This window comes from Pelecanus crispus, chromosome 12 (genome assembly GCF_030463565.1).
Source record: "Pelecanus crispus isolate bPelCri1 chromosome 12, bPelCri1.pri, whole genome shotgun sequence".
NCBI lineage: Eukaryota > Metazoa > Chordata > Aves > Pelecaniformes > Pelecanidae > Pelecanus > Pelecanus crispus.
Genome location: NC_134654.1, coordinates 13,285,469 through 13,300,785, shown reverse-complemented (window position 1 = coordinate 13,300,785; position 15,317 = coordinate 13,285,469). Strand labels below are relative to the sequence as shown.

The following is a 15,317-nucleotide window of genomic DNA, read 5'->3' as shown; positions in this document are numbered from 1 at the left end:
CACCTGGTGCCTGCTGGGGAGCCCTTACTGGCCTACCCCAGTGCCGTGGTCCACGTCCTGGTTGTGCTGGAGCTCTACAGGCACTGCATTGGCATTGAGCACATGCTGTTGGGCTCCCCAGCACAGGACACCCACACCACACCTCCTCCTTGGCACTGTTTGCTCTACTCCAGACCACGCTGTCTCCTCCACACTCTGAGGTTCAGCTTTCAGTTTGCCAGGGCAGCTCACCTGTTAGCCCTGTTTATAGGGGTGGTGGCTGATCCCGCCCATGGCGCACCATCAGCCAGGCCACGGCACCCTACCACCAGCCACTGGCCACGGGAGCTTCAGCTCTGTGCTGCTATCCTGCCCTTGCAACGTGCCTGGCTTTTATTGCCCCTGCAAACCCAGGGAGGAGTGGCTGTGGGTTGCCTGTCCCCCCCTCACCGGTGGCCATGGGTTCATTGGCAGTCGGCTCTGTTTACCCAAGGTTAATTGCTGCTCCCCGTGCACCAGTGGGGAGAGGAGCGAGCAGTATTTACCTAGTGCCTCTGCCCTAATGTATCTCCCTGCACTTCCAAGGGAACAAATACAGATTAAGGGATACAAACAGGTGAAATTATAGCAACGGGCACCCAGCTCAGCACAAAGCACACCAAGTCACTGAGCCGTGCGCCAAGCTGAGAAACAGCCCAGGCAAAAGCCTGCTCTGAAGTATGACACAGCAGGAGAGGGGATGCAAATGCTAAATGCAAGGGAAGACAACGATGAGCTCAGGTGCAGTGGGATTTATACACCTTGTAGTCATGCAGTCCTTAAAATGGATTACCTTCACCTCTGAGGTGTCCTGAGAGACGCAGGCAGGCAGGGCTCGCTGCTCCAGCCCCCTCCCCTGCTCTGTGCCAAAAATCAGCTGATCTTTGATAAATACTGAGAGCTCTTGCCAGGGCTTAGCATGTGCCACGTCAGCCAGACCTGCGTCACAAGCATCTCCTCACTGACCAGAGCTGCAGGGGCACAAAGTGGGTATAATTTCAGGCTTATTTCACTTATTTTCTCTCTAGTTTCTGGCAACTTCTTCCCCAGCTCCACAACCTGGCACAAGCACACACACCTGAAGAGCACCCAGATGGAACTTTTAGGCACCTCTTATGAAAACATCGGATGAACAGTGACATAAAGCTAACACAGCTGGCCACAGACACCTGAACTTTAGCCCAGCTTGCAGGTGGAGCAGAGCACCCTCCGTACCACACAGGTGGGTCCTGCTGGTGCTCTGGAGGAGTGAGCAGACATCCAGGGTATTTTTCAAAACTGGAAGAAGAATATGCACAAATAGCTGGTTTGGATGGTTGTCACACTGATTGATGCAAACGTCACTTAGGAACTATTTCTTTGTTTTTCAGACAGATTTGCGTTGCTCCATAGCTCTCTGTGATTCATTACAACTGTGTCAGCCTGTCCCAAGCTGCCTGTCAAGATGTTGAAGAGAGAAGTTATTTTAAAAGTACTGTCTGCGGACATTTTAAAGCAATAATGGGCATGTGGGTGTCCTGGGAAACTACAAATTAGGCACGTCACAAGAGAAACAGAGATATCAGAGATATGCATGCTTTCTGGGAGCACTCCTCTGTGCAGGGCCATGCTGTGCAAAAAGGACTTTCCAGGTTTTTGCCCAGGATTATTTGCCATCTGTTGACTGGCTGCAGGTGGACTTCGGTCCTCTGGGACAACATATGTCTGAGCGAAGTGGAGAAATACATCAGTGAGGCTTTTAGGGACATCATAACTCCCTTATCTCCACTTCAGCAGCTCTTGTGCTGCAGAGGAGGGGAATCTCATGGGCAAAGGGCACCCAGCCTGGGGAAGGGGGTGACAAATCCCATAGAGGAACCTTCCCCAACAGACAGATGGCCAGAGCAGGGGTCCCACACAGGAACAGACAGGCTGCAGTGCTGAGGGATTTTGTAACTGGCTGTTTGGATTCTAAAATGTGCGATGCCAGGCACAGCCATATGGAAGTAACACAGTCTCAGAGAGAGTGCGGCAAGGGAGTGTGGTCCTGAGCGCAACACAGGATGGATGTCCCAAAGGTGTCCCAAAACATGCACTGTCACTTGGGAGGTTAGAGATCAGAGCCGCCAGAGCAATTCTTCAAAATGATCCCAACACCATGCACAGAGGCAGAGAGAAATAGCCTCTGTGTCTGGGAGAATGGTGTTGGAACAGAGAGGTCAGATTTATTACTAGCTGAAGAAACTGGGAATTGATGGGATCTGCACAAGCACAGAAATCTCCATTTGACCCAGACAGAGCCAGGACACTGGCATATGCAGTCGCAACAGTGATGGATGGGGATGGGCTGGACTCAAACCTGAAGGGTATTCAACAGATGCAGAGGAGCACACAGCTCCCAGCTTAGTCCCTCAAGATGGGGTCCTTTGAAGTCCGAAAAATTAAAAATCTTGAAAAAAAGGACTAGGACTGAAACTGCTAGCATTGCTACCAAGAATAAGGTAGAGAGGAGAAATATATTGTGAAAGCTTTATTATCAACCAAGCAGCAAAGTTGATGGCCTGAATATGTCATGTTCAGGGAGACCAGAGAAACTGTATGGGTAGAAACAGTGGGAAACATCCACTGAAAACTTGTTAAAAGGAGGTTAAAAGGAGCAGGCAAGAGGGTAAAATGTAGGGAGGACATTTACAGACACTATGGTGAAAGTCTGGAATAAATATAATCAACTTAACCACAGCCAGATACTGAGAGGGTCAAAAGAGCCAGCAGGGACACCAAACAGGGGAGAGGAGACTATTGGATGCCATTCAGAAGGTGGAAATCACCTTCAAAGAACAAGAAAAATAGTAAGCATTATGAATTTCAGTAAGTGGAATGTAAAACCACAAAAGGCAGGCCAAAAATAATTTTACCAAGCAATCTGAGAAAGACAAAAACTAATATTAAAACCTTGTTCACAGCTATCAGAAGTGGAAAGTCTTCCAGAGCATCTGAAGGCTCCAAAAGATGCACCAGGGATGCTTAGGGCACGGAGGGCAGAGGGAGGAGCACTGCACAAATTCACCATGGTCCTGATGGTGGGGAGCCTGCCATGCCGAGGCTGCTGTGCCACAGGAGAAATGGTGCAGTTTCCACCTCCAAGCCCTTGTGGGGTTGGTGGCAGGAATTAAAACTGAGAAGTCAGTGCAAAGAAGTCACAGACCTCATCCATCAGATGAATAGCTCCAGACCTCCAGGACCAGAGACCATCGCCCGGGAGCCTTCGCCAAACTCCACCAGGACATTTTGGATCTGCTGACAGCAGGCTGTGACCTTTTACTTGCTTACCAAGGGAATGGAGGTAGCACAGATAGTGTCCATTTTTGAAAGGCTCAGTCACTCATCTAAGGATCTCCAGAGTTAGAGGTCTCATTTCTGCACGTAGTGAAGTGGTAGAAATTGTAATAAATGTGGAATTTGTGGGAACTCATGGATAAATACAGTAACTTGAGGAAGGGTCATTGTAGCTTTCTAGAGGAAAGTCGTGGCTCAGAAATCTGTTACAGTTGTTGGAAGAAGAGGCAGTGTATGTGGACAACAGTGATCCAATCAATATAACATAATCCAAAAAAGCTTTTAAAAAGATCTATCATAGAGTTTTCAAAGACACTGAGCTATGGCAGATCAATAACTTGCAGAGCTGGGAAGCAAAGATAAGACTAATTGGTAAATTTTCACAATACAGAGAGATTGCCAATTGGATGCTACAAGTATCTGTACTGGGGCTAGATTTTTCAGCATATTCATAAGTGATGGAGAAAAGGCAGTCAATAGCACGGTGACGACATTTGCTGGTAGAGAAAATAGTTCAGAACAGTCATATCTAAAGGTGGCTGGAGAAAGCTGCAGAAGGATTTCAGGCTGCAGAGTGAGTGGATGATAAAATGGCAAATGAAATTCAGTGTTGATAAGGATAAAATGAAGTACATCCCTAACTGTACACAGTGGTGGACTCTTGTGGTTTAACCTGGTAGGCAGCTAAACACTGCACAGCTGTTCGCTCACTCCTCCCCCTCCCCAGTGGGATGGGGGAGAGAATTGGAAAAAAAAGTAAAATTTGTGGGTGGAGATAAAGACAGTCTAATAGGACAGAAAAGGAAGGGATAATAATAATAATGTACAAAATAAGTGATGCACAATGCAATTGCTCATCACCCGCTGACTGATACCCAGACGGTCCCTGAACAGCGATCGCTGCCCCCCAGCCAACACCCCCCCCCCAGTTTATATACTGAGCATGACATCACATGGTATGGAATAGCTCTTTGGCCAGTTTGGATCAACTATCCTGGCTGCACTCCTTCCCAGGTTCTTGTGCAGCCAGCAGAGCATGGGAAGCTGAAAAAGTTCTTGACTAGTATAAGCACTACTTAGCAACAACTAAAACATCAGTGTGTTATCAGTATTATTCTCATACTAAATCCAAAACACAGCACTATGTCAGCTACTACGAAGAAAATAAACTCTATCCCAGCTGAAACCACGACAACTCTAAATTAGCTACTACCGCTCAACAGGCCAATGTGAGGGTAATTGTAGACAATTCCCTGAAAACATCAGCTGAAGGTTCAGGAGCAATTAAAAAGTAAAAAGGCTTTAGAAATGGCAAGGAAATGAATGGGATTTCAGCAGAAAACATCACTTGCCACTGAATAAACCAGAGGGTGCTCACAGCTCTGTGCAGTTTTGGTGCCTGGCTCAGAAAAGATGTAGAAGAACTGGAAAAGATCACAGAAATGAGCAACCTGGGTGATCAGAGGTGGGAATGGCATCCCTGCAAGAAAAGGCTGAATAGATCAGGACTGCCCATATTAGAAAAGAGATGAATGAGCTGTAAGTGCTAGGGATGTAGACACTGATGCAGTGGAAACAGAGAGCAGTTAGAGAACGGTTATTCAGCACTTTTCACAGCACAACAGCTAGGGGCACCTGGCAAAGGAATGGCCGGCAAGTTCATCTCTGGGTGTTGTGAAAACAGAAGTCTAAATGGACTCAACAAGGAGTTAGATAATGGATGGAGGACTGGAACTATTAAAATTCATTATCCACGTACTCTGTGTGTACAAAAAAAAGCTCACTCATGGGAACTCAGGACGTGGGTACAAGCTCACCCTCAGCCTCCTGTTGCACAGATGTGGGTCGGTGAGCACAGGATGAGACTTTCCAAACCCTCAGGGTGAGAGGCATCTCCAGCTTGTCATAAACATCTGCGCTGACCATGGAGATCTGTTCCACAGGCCTATGTAAGAATCTGCAGAGAAAGTCTCTGCACTTTTCCTTCTTTGGCTGCAGATGCATAAAAAGATCTGCAAAAAAGCAGATTATATCTTTCTGTCATTCCCTGTTTCCTGTAGGAGATATGCAACTTGCCCTCTGTCTCACCCAGGACATGAACAAATAACAGTGATGTGGAGGCTGTGGTCCTTCAGAGCTTTTCCCACCCTTTGCTACCTCACTGAAGAGAGGTGGATGACTGGGACAAGCAGCAAGGCACTCCTGCATCTCCTGCTTTGACTGCTGTAGTGCTGCCTCTCCCTGCCAACAATCCGCTGCCCCCTCTCCCCTCCCAATATAGTAGTAGCAGAAGATAGCCTAGGATCTCTATTTCTAAACCCCATCATTCCTGCTTGTGCAAGCTCACCACATTTCCTAGAAGACGATTCTGAGGCCCACATTTTCCATCAGGAAGTGGATGAAATTCCTGTAGGCAGGCTCCATCCCAGACACCAAATTGTTACCAACAGAGAGGACTGGAATAAAGCTAAAGGACTGGACGGCAGGATGCTGGCACAGGAAACATGGATGCAGTCCAGCTAGCAGTGCCTGCAGTGGTTCTTACTTTGCAGGGGTGGGTGAAGAAGATGGTGCCATGCTGGTGGTCTTGCCAGATTTCCCATGGTGTCACTGGCTTTTCTTCATCAAGGCATTTGAAGAATGGAGGAAGAGACTGAAATCTCATGTCATTGGCTCACTGTACCCACATCCCTCTGGAGCTGAGGCTCTTCACTAGGAGCTGGCATGGCCATCCCTTAATTTCTAGGAACGCTCAAGCCCTCCTCAGTGCCCCTGACTGAGGCCACAGGTGGTGGCAGAAGAGAAACCCTGACAAAGATGTTGCTGAGATGCAGACCCACCTCAGAGGCTGAGGACCCCTAGGTGATGGCAAGTTCCAGTGTCACAATGGTATGGTCATCTGCAGTCTTGCTGTGAAAACATTAATTGGGGAAAGCTGGATCTCCAAACTGCTGGCTCAGAACAGATACAATGTGCCTGTTGTTGCCTGTTTCTTAGGAGTTTCTGTAATCAAAAAAATGTCAACAACTATTGCAGAAGCCATTATCATCCCAGAGCTCAATTAGCAGAGGTTGGAGAAGGTGGAAGCAGGGGGTAGTGGTGCAGTTTTGTCACCTAGCCTGCAGCCTGTTGGCTCGGTGCTGTGTTACAGGGGTCATATTTAAGGCCTTAATCTCATGATACACTCTAAAGTCACCGAAGGGTCCAGGTGCCAAGGCAAGCTCTCCTTTGGCGTGGCCAAGTACGACATATGTGAGAAGGTGACCCCATATGATCTTTGCACATCACCAGAAAGGGCTCCAGGGACTGCTTGGGAAACACATGGCTATAGGGTCCAGATAAAGCACAGCATTCCTACTAGAAACATAGAAGTAGTGAAAGTGAAATATGGCCTTAGTGAGAACTAGTAGGCAAAGGAGAACAGCTTTGTCAGAATCACTGGTGGCTTTTGCTCTTAGAATGTGAAGATGCGTCACTCACCATGGGGATCTGGCCCTGTTTCTGTCTCTCTCTGCTGCTGGAAGCGCTCTCTCCTCCGCAAGCCAGGCCAGCTGGGGAGGACTGCCACTTGTCACAGCTGTGACAGTCCCAATTGTGGTGGTGCTGCCATATCATTCCTACAGTGTGTCACTTCTCTGCTTCCTCTGCCTATAAATGGGGCCAGCCTTTGCTTGCCCTAAGCACGTAGGTGCCCATGGAGCTGGATTTATCAGTCTGGGCAGGATTTGACCAGGTTGCTGTGAAATGGAGACAGACAACCCACAAAAGGCAAATTTAGGAACTGGAAACACAGCTCTGTTCTCCAGCAGGCAGACAGGCACAAAGAAAACTGAGCAGCCACTTCAGCCATGGCAGGAGGCTGGGTATTCCTGCAAGCCCATGATGAGGAGACCCTGGGGATGGAGTTCTTGTGTGCAAGAGGACTATCGCAGATGCAGACAGATGCACAGCATGAAGCATGTGCATCACACTGTGCTGTGCCTCTCTCTGCTTGGCCAGGTGCCAAGAGCCAGTCTTCACACAGACATCACCTGATGTGGCCTTGGAATAAACCAGGGCCAAGGGTGCATTCGCACAGAGAAGAAGTGCCAAGTGTGTAGTGGAAGTGGGTCAGATCACAAGGTAATAGCTAAGGGTAAGTAGCAAAAACTTTTGGGGGAACGTAGCATATCAGTTTCTTCTCTAAAAGAGATGGTGGCATCCCAAATAATTAAACTGTTTGGGAAAGGTTGGGAAACCCTAGTTCAGAGAGAGCCAATTGTATTCCCTCTGCCTAGAAAGAAATTTTCTGCTGTATATCCATGCAGTGAGATTCTTGGTGCTTTCTTCCTCAGATGGCCTTGCTCACACTCTCCCACGTGTAAAGCCTGTGCTCAGCACTCCTTGCAGCCATAGGACAGAGCAACAAACATTGAAGAGAAAATTGCAGTCTGCAGCTGGACTCCTTAGGCAGTATTTCTGGGCTCTCCTTGCCTGCAACAATTCCTTCATGTGGAAGCTGCCTGGCAAACCCTGGGGTGAGAGCACCCTCTGGGGACCAGGACAAATGTAAGCAATGAGACTACATTTCTGAAATCACTTATTTTCACATTGCCTTCGCATTTTAAGTGCATTTCATGATGATGTTGTGTGCTAGCTTGCTTGCCCAGAAAGAGGACCCTGCTGGAGAGGGCTAGCTTGCCACACCATGTCTCTGTTACTATGGGACAAACTGTCTGACCCTCTCTGGAGAGAGCAGAAGAGACCTTAGGACACACAGCAGCCCCAGAGTTTGTAGAAAAAGCAAAAGTCACGCTGTTAAGGGCTAACAAGAGGGCATGGTACAAAAGAGACTTTTCTGCATCTAGCTAAGGAGACTCACCATGCGGATGGGATACCCAGTGGTATCCTCCTTCCCGTTGTGGAAGGGGAACGTGCTGATGGGAACACAGTGCAGGTGGGTGCTGCTGCCTCTTTGCTGTCTTCCACCATATCAGCAGTGCACGGTGGGTACACGCCCATCGGGTCCTGGAGGGGACGGCATTAGCAGAGGGTCACTTTAATCACACATCTCCAAATCTATCTTAAGGCAAGAGACTTAGCCAAAAAGAGTATCTGTAAATGCAAAAGGAAATTCCCAAGTTTGACAGCTGAGAATATTTTAAGTTTTTATCTCCTACACTGAGTATAGTCTTCGTTCTGAGCTGCCAGCTACCTCCTCTTGCCTGTCACGCACCTCATGACTCACTGCAAAGGGGGCCTGAATAGGAGGTGGTAGGAGGCAGGGAGAGAAATACCACTGTAAAAGGCAAACACACAGACCCAGTAAAACCATATTGTAAAAAAATCCCACACAAGCATAACAAGATAATAAAAGATTTCTTTTCACCAATTTTTATTTGCTAGCCTATCTTTCTCCATTTATGAGGAAGGCAGCTCTCATCTCACTGAGCCAAAGACACTAAAATTCACATGCTGTTGTAGGCATTTTTAGCACATTAATACTACAGTGGCTGGAAGATGAAAGGGATGGCACCAGCTGATGTACTTCTTCCCTCAAAGAAGGGAACATACTTATCCTTTCAGCAAAAATGTAAAGCCATGATTTTTGTGGGAAACATTGTTTTGCATTGGTGAGTTAATGGTCAGTGATGGAATCAGTGTGTCCATAGGCTTGACTCTGGCAGAGATGAGAGATCCTGCTTAAAGACTTCTGCAGCTTCTGAGCTGTAATGTTGAGTCCTGACACATATCAATGTAAATGTTTGTCTGTTCACTTACCTGCTGCTTATCTTGTGCCAGAGCTCTTCTAAGCCCTTCCTGTGCTCCCTCACTTTGCTCAGATCTGAGTCCCTCCTTCACAAACAATACCTCTCATGCACTGTCTTAAAATCCCTAAAGACATAAAATACCTCACATATATCATCTTTCCTGGGAAGTGTTAGTTATACATGACCTGTGCTAAGCCTGCAGCCTTTCTTTGTTAAGCCTGGCTGTGTTAAGCCTGCAGCCTTTTCTGTGCTTCAGCTCTTGGAAAGCCCAGGCAATGTTTTGGGTGTGCTGTTAGAAAGTCCAGACACAAGGACGAGGGGTCATGCCAATGTTTTTGAGGGCAGGCTGCTGCCCTAGCTCACCTTGGGCTTGAGGGCTTCCAGGTCACATCTTCCTGCCAGGGAAACATTAGAGCACCAATGGACTCATCCTGCTTCCCCTCTCTGCAGGTGGTGACTGTGGAAGTCACCCTGTGGTAAGCAATGGGAGTGGAGCAGTGCCCACCTGCAAACCACCGCACTGGCTGATACAGTGGCAAAATCCCCTGCCTGTGAGGAGCAGTCCTGCGGATGCCAGAGGGATGGACTACAGGAAACGGGAGGTCTTTCCACACGGAAATTTTACAGCACTTTAAAATCTCTTCAGTTTCAAAATAACAAAGGCAGGATGGTGCCTTCGCTCTGTGCTGTCACCTCTTGGAAGTCATCGTGGCCCTGGCTCAGGAGACGGACTCCCCACAGCACTTAGGGATGAGAGTTGCATGGACAACAAAACCTAAAACTCACTGTTGCTGAGAAAAGTGAAAATGTTTTGACATTTCCTATGCTTACATAAAACTATTGTCTGCAAAGGCAGAAGCCTGCATGCAGTATTTAAGTTTTTATTTATGCATTGCTTTTGCCCTGCAGTCCCCAATGTCTGTCCTACAGGAAAGCTGAGCTTCAGTGGTGGAAACCTAACACATTAACCTCTGTGAGCACTTCAAAGATTTGAAAGAGACTTTTACAATTGAGACAGTTTTTTGAATACATATTTATTTGAAGATTTAACAACTATTAAGCCTGAAATGTAGAAGGCACAGAGTGGGAATTTGACTGTGCACATTACTATCTTGAGCAAGATCTTCAGCAAGTGAAAATTAGGTAGTTTGCCTGAAATTAAGGAGGTAAATTAACTTACACAGCCATATAGATCCACTGGTGTTTGGCTGTTTCACATTTTATCTGAAGCACACTACAGACATGGAAAATCCAGATTTTGTAAGAGACTGTTCTGATTATTAACATAATTAAAAAGATCTGACTCTGAAAAGGGTAAAGGCACAGTTGAGCAGTAGAGGGAATCTACAGGAGGGAGAAGTGGAAGATGCCTTATTTTCTTCAGTAGCTAGGATATGACCAACCTCAGCAAAGACTCCCCAGGACATGTTTTGCCTTTTTCCATCTCTTTGTAGAGCCAGAATTAGCCTCAGGTGGGACAGAAAAGAAAGGAAAATGCAACTAGCAGTAGGAAGTTGGTTTGATGAGGATGGCGGAAGCTTTGCAGTTCCCATTGCACAGGCTGCCCCATGTTATGCCCCCCTCGACGTTCAGCTGTACAGAATAACATGCTGAGTACCACCACCCACCCCATAGCTGGAGGCACAGTTCCCGCTGGAAGTGTCCTGATCCAGATCTTTAGCAGAGAACTTCATGTTATTGTGCATAGTGGAAGCACTGTTCGTGGTCATGGCATCCCCTGCCAACCCTGAGTACGTTCCCAGCCTCAGCCGGTAGCCCTGGGACTCATCTTCCACACTGAAGAGGTTGTAGTCTGCAAACTTGGTGTTGTTTGCAGCATCCCAGATGACAAATCTGACCTGGTAGATCTTCTGCTTGGACATCTGATGGATGTACTCAGTGCCCAGCCAGTACTCAGTGTGCACGTTCCCAAAGCCGTACTTGTAGGTGCTCCAGGACTCGGCCCAGGTGATCTCTGTGCTCTGCCGGTTCCTCTGGATGACCATCCAGCCCCTGTCTGTTGCATTCATTTCACAGTACACCACGATGGGGTGCAGTCCTGTGGGCTGGATGACATAGACGTCACTGGGGCTGCCAGTGGGGATCTTGCTGCAGTCCTTGGGCCAACCTGGGGCAGGAGAGAGGGTGAGATAAGACCCTGTGCAACAAGACAGAGAGGCACATCCCGTAGTCCTCCTGTGGCTGGTTCCGCAAGACCAAGATATTAATGAGAACTGGATTGCCTGAAGAGCACAGATCATGCAAATGCCATCCTCACCTGAGCACACAACACCCGCGTCCTCGCTGTGCCTGCAGTTGTGCTCTCCCCAAGCCTGCAGCGAGCACTCAGTGAGGAGCTTTTCCTCCCCATTGCAGTTAACATCATCCAGCCAGATAGTCCCAGATCCACTCCCGAAATAAGCGTTAGTTGGGGCTGACACTGCATCTCCGCAGCCGAGCTGCCTACACAGCACAGAGGCATCTCTCACATCCCAGCTGTCATCACACACTGTTCCCCACTCATTGCAGTACCAAACCTCTACCCGTCCGGAGCACTGGTTGGAGCCATTCACTAGCTGGAGCTGACCTGGAACATGGAAAACAACAGTAGGGAGGAGATTTGGAAATGGGGGTGCAGGACAACACATCACCAAAGAAAGCTGGAACTCAGATCAGGAGGTACTTTCTGACTCAAGAAGTGGAGTCCAGGCAGTAAAATGTAGGGCCTTTACACCTCCAATCTTGGTCCCAGCTGGGGAAGGTGCCTTTGCCTTCTGAAGTCTCCAACTATTTTTGGTGTGTTGTGGCCCCAGAGACTGGGCATGGGTTTGCCTTGTGTTCCCTCAGCCAAGTGGGCATCAGCCATCCTCTCCCACCACTGCAGGAACTGTGTTTCACCCTCGTGGGACTGTGAGTACCCTGGGAGCAAGGCTCAAGGTGACACAAGGGATGGTGTAGTCTGGTGAAGTACCCTCAGACAAGTGTATTGCACAGGAGAAGACCACTTTTCTAGTTCTTAGCAATGGGATCAGCAAAATAGCTAGGGGTGCTGGTGGCAGGAGAACCCTTCCTTTCTTCTGCATCTTTCCCAGTGACTGTCCCTACTGTCCTCCTGTGGGGCAGGGATTGTGTGGGGAGGGACAGCCTTGGCTTTGGGAGGAGATCAGAGCAAACTCTCTGGGCTTCTCCACACCTACACATAAGCAAAGACCTGTGACTGCAAAGTCCCACCAGACTTTGAGGAAGGGCAGGTGACTCATGCTGGGGCATGTATCTCTCTTGAGGGATCCTGGGGCTCTGCTGACAGCTTGGGGGGAGCATGGAGCTGGAAGACACCCACCCCAACAGCCCGCTCTGGGGTGGCCCTAGCCATGTCCTGCTGGCAGAGGTGGAGACCTTCCATGCACCTACCGTTCACTAATGTGTTCAGAGCAGACATGGTGTTATTCAAGACAGATTGATTGAAGAGGGACAGGCTTTGGATGTTCCTGGTGAGATGTGGGGCAGGCAGGGCCAACACATAGGCAAGGAGCAGGAGGGGAGCGCACTGGACAGCTGGGGGAGGAAGGGACAAGGTAGGAGTCAAACAGAGCATCCCACTGCTGGTGTAAAACACACAGTGGGGAACCAGCTGCAGTGAGCTGCAAGTCATCCCAACCCTGCAAGGTCGGCACAAGGTTGCCTTTCGGACATAAATCTTGTAGCTGGACTCTGCTGTCCCCAGGCTTCCTGGCAGAACCCAAGGTGCCCAGGAAATCTGGGGAGCAAAATCCAGCAATCACAAGAGATTCCTTTGCAGATCAGAAGACTAAACACTTGACCAAAGTGTTTATCTTTAAGCACAAACTTTAACAGAAACCTTGTGGAATATTTTCTGCCCCTCCAGCTCACTAAACAGCTAGGTGGTATTTCTACACTCTGGAAAATCCAAATAAAAAACCAAAGTTACAATCAAATAAATATAATAATGTTATTCAACTTAATTATAATAGTTATCTGAAGACTAAAATACAAGCATTCATTTAAAGATGGCATCACAGGTGCACCTCTGGGCTTACAGCAGTGTTGGATTGTGAAATATCTGGAAAGGGATAACTTTTCCAACAGTGCCTCTATTTTGGACACCCCACAATGATGGACAATTGGTAGCAATTGGAAACCTATGCTTTTCATATACTGGTAAATTCAATCTTACATTTTTAACACATTTATACTTAGATTTATGACTCTGCTGGACTAGAAATAAAGCACAGCGACTATCTGCTAGACATTAACCTGTCCATTCCTCTGAACCTGTCCCTGCTCTGCTGGGACAGAGGGGTACTTCTAGGAGATGAGTGAGTTGCTTCAATGTTTTTCTTTATTCAACATCTTTTCTGACCCCAGTGACCCCCTTGCATGGGGAAAGCCCACTCTGGCCTTCCCTCCATAGGTTTTTTCGCCCCTGCTCCTGAGCACAGCCCTGAGTAGACTCTGTTTGTGGACACCTGCCTTTGCTTTGCCTGGACCCTGAGCCTTGCTGAAGCGCTTCCCAATGCACTTGCAGTGATGTGAGGTGTAGAGAGGCCCTGTCCCTCTGGCCATTGACTAGGTCTACAGGACAGCCAGCAGGTCTGCACCACTCAAGTATGAACCAGTGCTGGTCTGACCCTCCTATGCTCCCTGCTTTCTGGGATAGGGCAGCACACAGGTTCCTTCTTCCCCCACCTGACCCCTCCTGAGCTCTCCTCTGTCCTGACACTGCCCAGGGAGCTGTTGGGCTGGGCTGAAGACAGACCCAGGGTCTTTCATGTCCCTTTCAAACCTTCTCCCTTGCCCTGGGAGAAGCAGCACAGACCTTGAGTCTGCCCCTGCTTTGTGCCCTGTGTCATCTCCTGCCTCTGTGGTAAGTCCTCCATCCATGGGAGCAAACAGACAGCTCTGCCAGGGGGGAAGGTCTCAACACCCCCCCTCCACCAGCACTGCTTCTGGGGGTCCATGGGCTGGGGAACCCACCCTGTCGTGCTCCCCACACTCATACTCACCCATGCCTACTCCACAGGGACACTTCGAAGTCCAGAAAGTTACTGTAGATATGCTTTGAGTCACAAGATTTGTAGCTGTGCCATGCCAGGGGAGGAGTGTGGCTGTCCTCGGCAGGGATGTTCATGTGCTCTGATAAGAGCCCTTATCAGGACCTGAACAAATACAGGCCAGGAGCGGCAAAGGCATCCAGGCACTTCCCATGTGTCAAGCAGGACTTTTCCTGAATATGCCACCAACAGGGGTTTGGAGACATTTGTTGAGCTCCCTCCTGTCACCTCTGCAGGGCACAACCCTGGAGATCCAGCCCTGGTCATCACACAGCTGAGCAGCGTCCGGGGTCCCTCCTGCCAGATCAATGCCAGGGCTGACAGGAGCTGGATGCAGCAAACCAGCACTGTGAAAGATCCCAGGGATGTCCCTGCTTTCTTTTTCTCCCTTATTCATATCCATATATAACAATTGTGCTGAGCTTTGGTACCTTCCTGGTGTCCTCAATGCCTGCACATCAGCCATGCTTTCCCCACAAAGGGGCCAAGCTGTCCCTTCAGCCAGGTTCGTGAGCATTGCCCCTCAGCACAGCACGCACAAGGCCACTGCAGGGAGCCAGGTTCACAGGGATGAAACACAAGGACATTTGAGTTTGCCAGCATTATTGATAAAATCCAGGTCTCCAGATGAATCCTTCGTATTCTAAACCCAAGGATGGAAGAAATCTTCATATCTTCCCAGGGCCATCCTCTGAAGAGGCACTTCTAACACCCTTTTACTTTCAAGCCAGTGAATTTTCATATGCACTCATGGCATATGCAGCCCCACAGTGACATGAATGCCAGGTTTTATTAGTTCAGCAGAACATAATTTTCTTTACAGTACTACAACACTCGATTTCATCATCCTCTCCCCTCTGCCCAGAGATAGGAAACTGTTTAAGGTCATGGCTACTTGTCTTATGAAATACCTTCTCAGGTGTTAGGCAGAAAAGTGACTTTTCTTCCTACCCTCTCCTAATAATTTGGCTATGGCTACAGGCTTGGCAGGGCTCAGCCAAGCCCTGACTGCAGCAATTACTGCCCTGTCCTGGTTCCTGCATCTCAGGAGCCCGCAGGTCCCCTCCAGACTGGCCCTTGCCCCTTGGGATGGTTTCAGCAGCACCATGGTCCAGCCCTGTGGTCCTGCAGTGGTGAGAGGTGGTGGGTGGCCTGGGAGAAG

The 15,317-nt window shown here is 48.6% G+C and overlaps 1 protein-coding gene across 1 annotated transcript; it reads right to left on the bottom strand.

The window, feature by feature from the left end:
* Window positions 1-10,583: 10,583 nt before the first annotated feature.
* LOC104031850 (fibrinogen-like protein 1-like protein) lies at window positions 10,584-14,111 on the bottom strand. Its single transcript, XM_075720134.1, is given in 5 exon segments — window positions 10,584-10,712; window positions 10,715-11,211; window positions 11,362-11,670; window positions 12,495-12,638; window positions 14,108-14,111. Coding segments are annotated over 5 exon segments (1,083 nt in total).
* Between the last annotated feature and the right edge of the window lie 1,206 nt (window positions 14,112-15,317).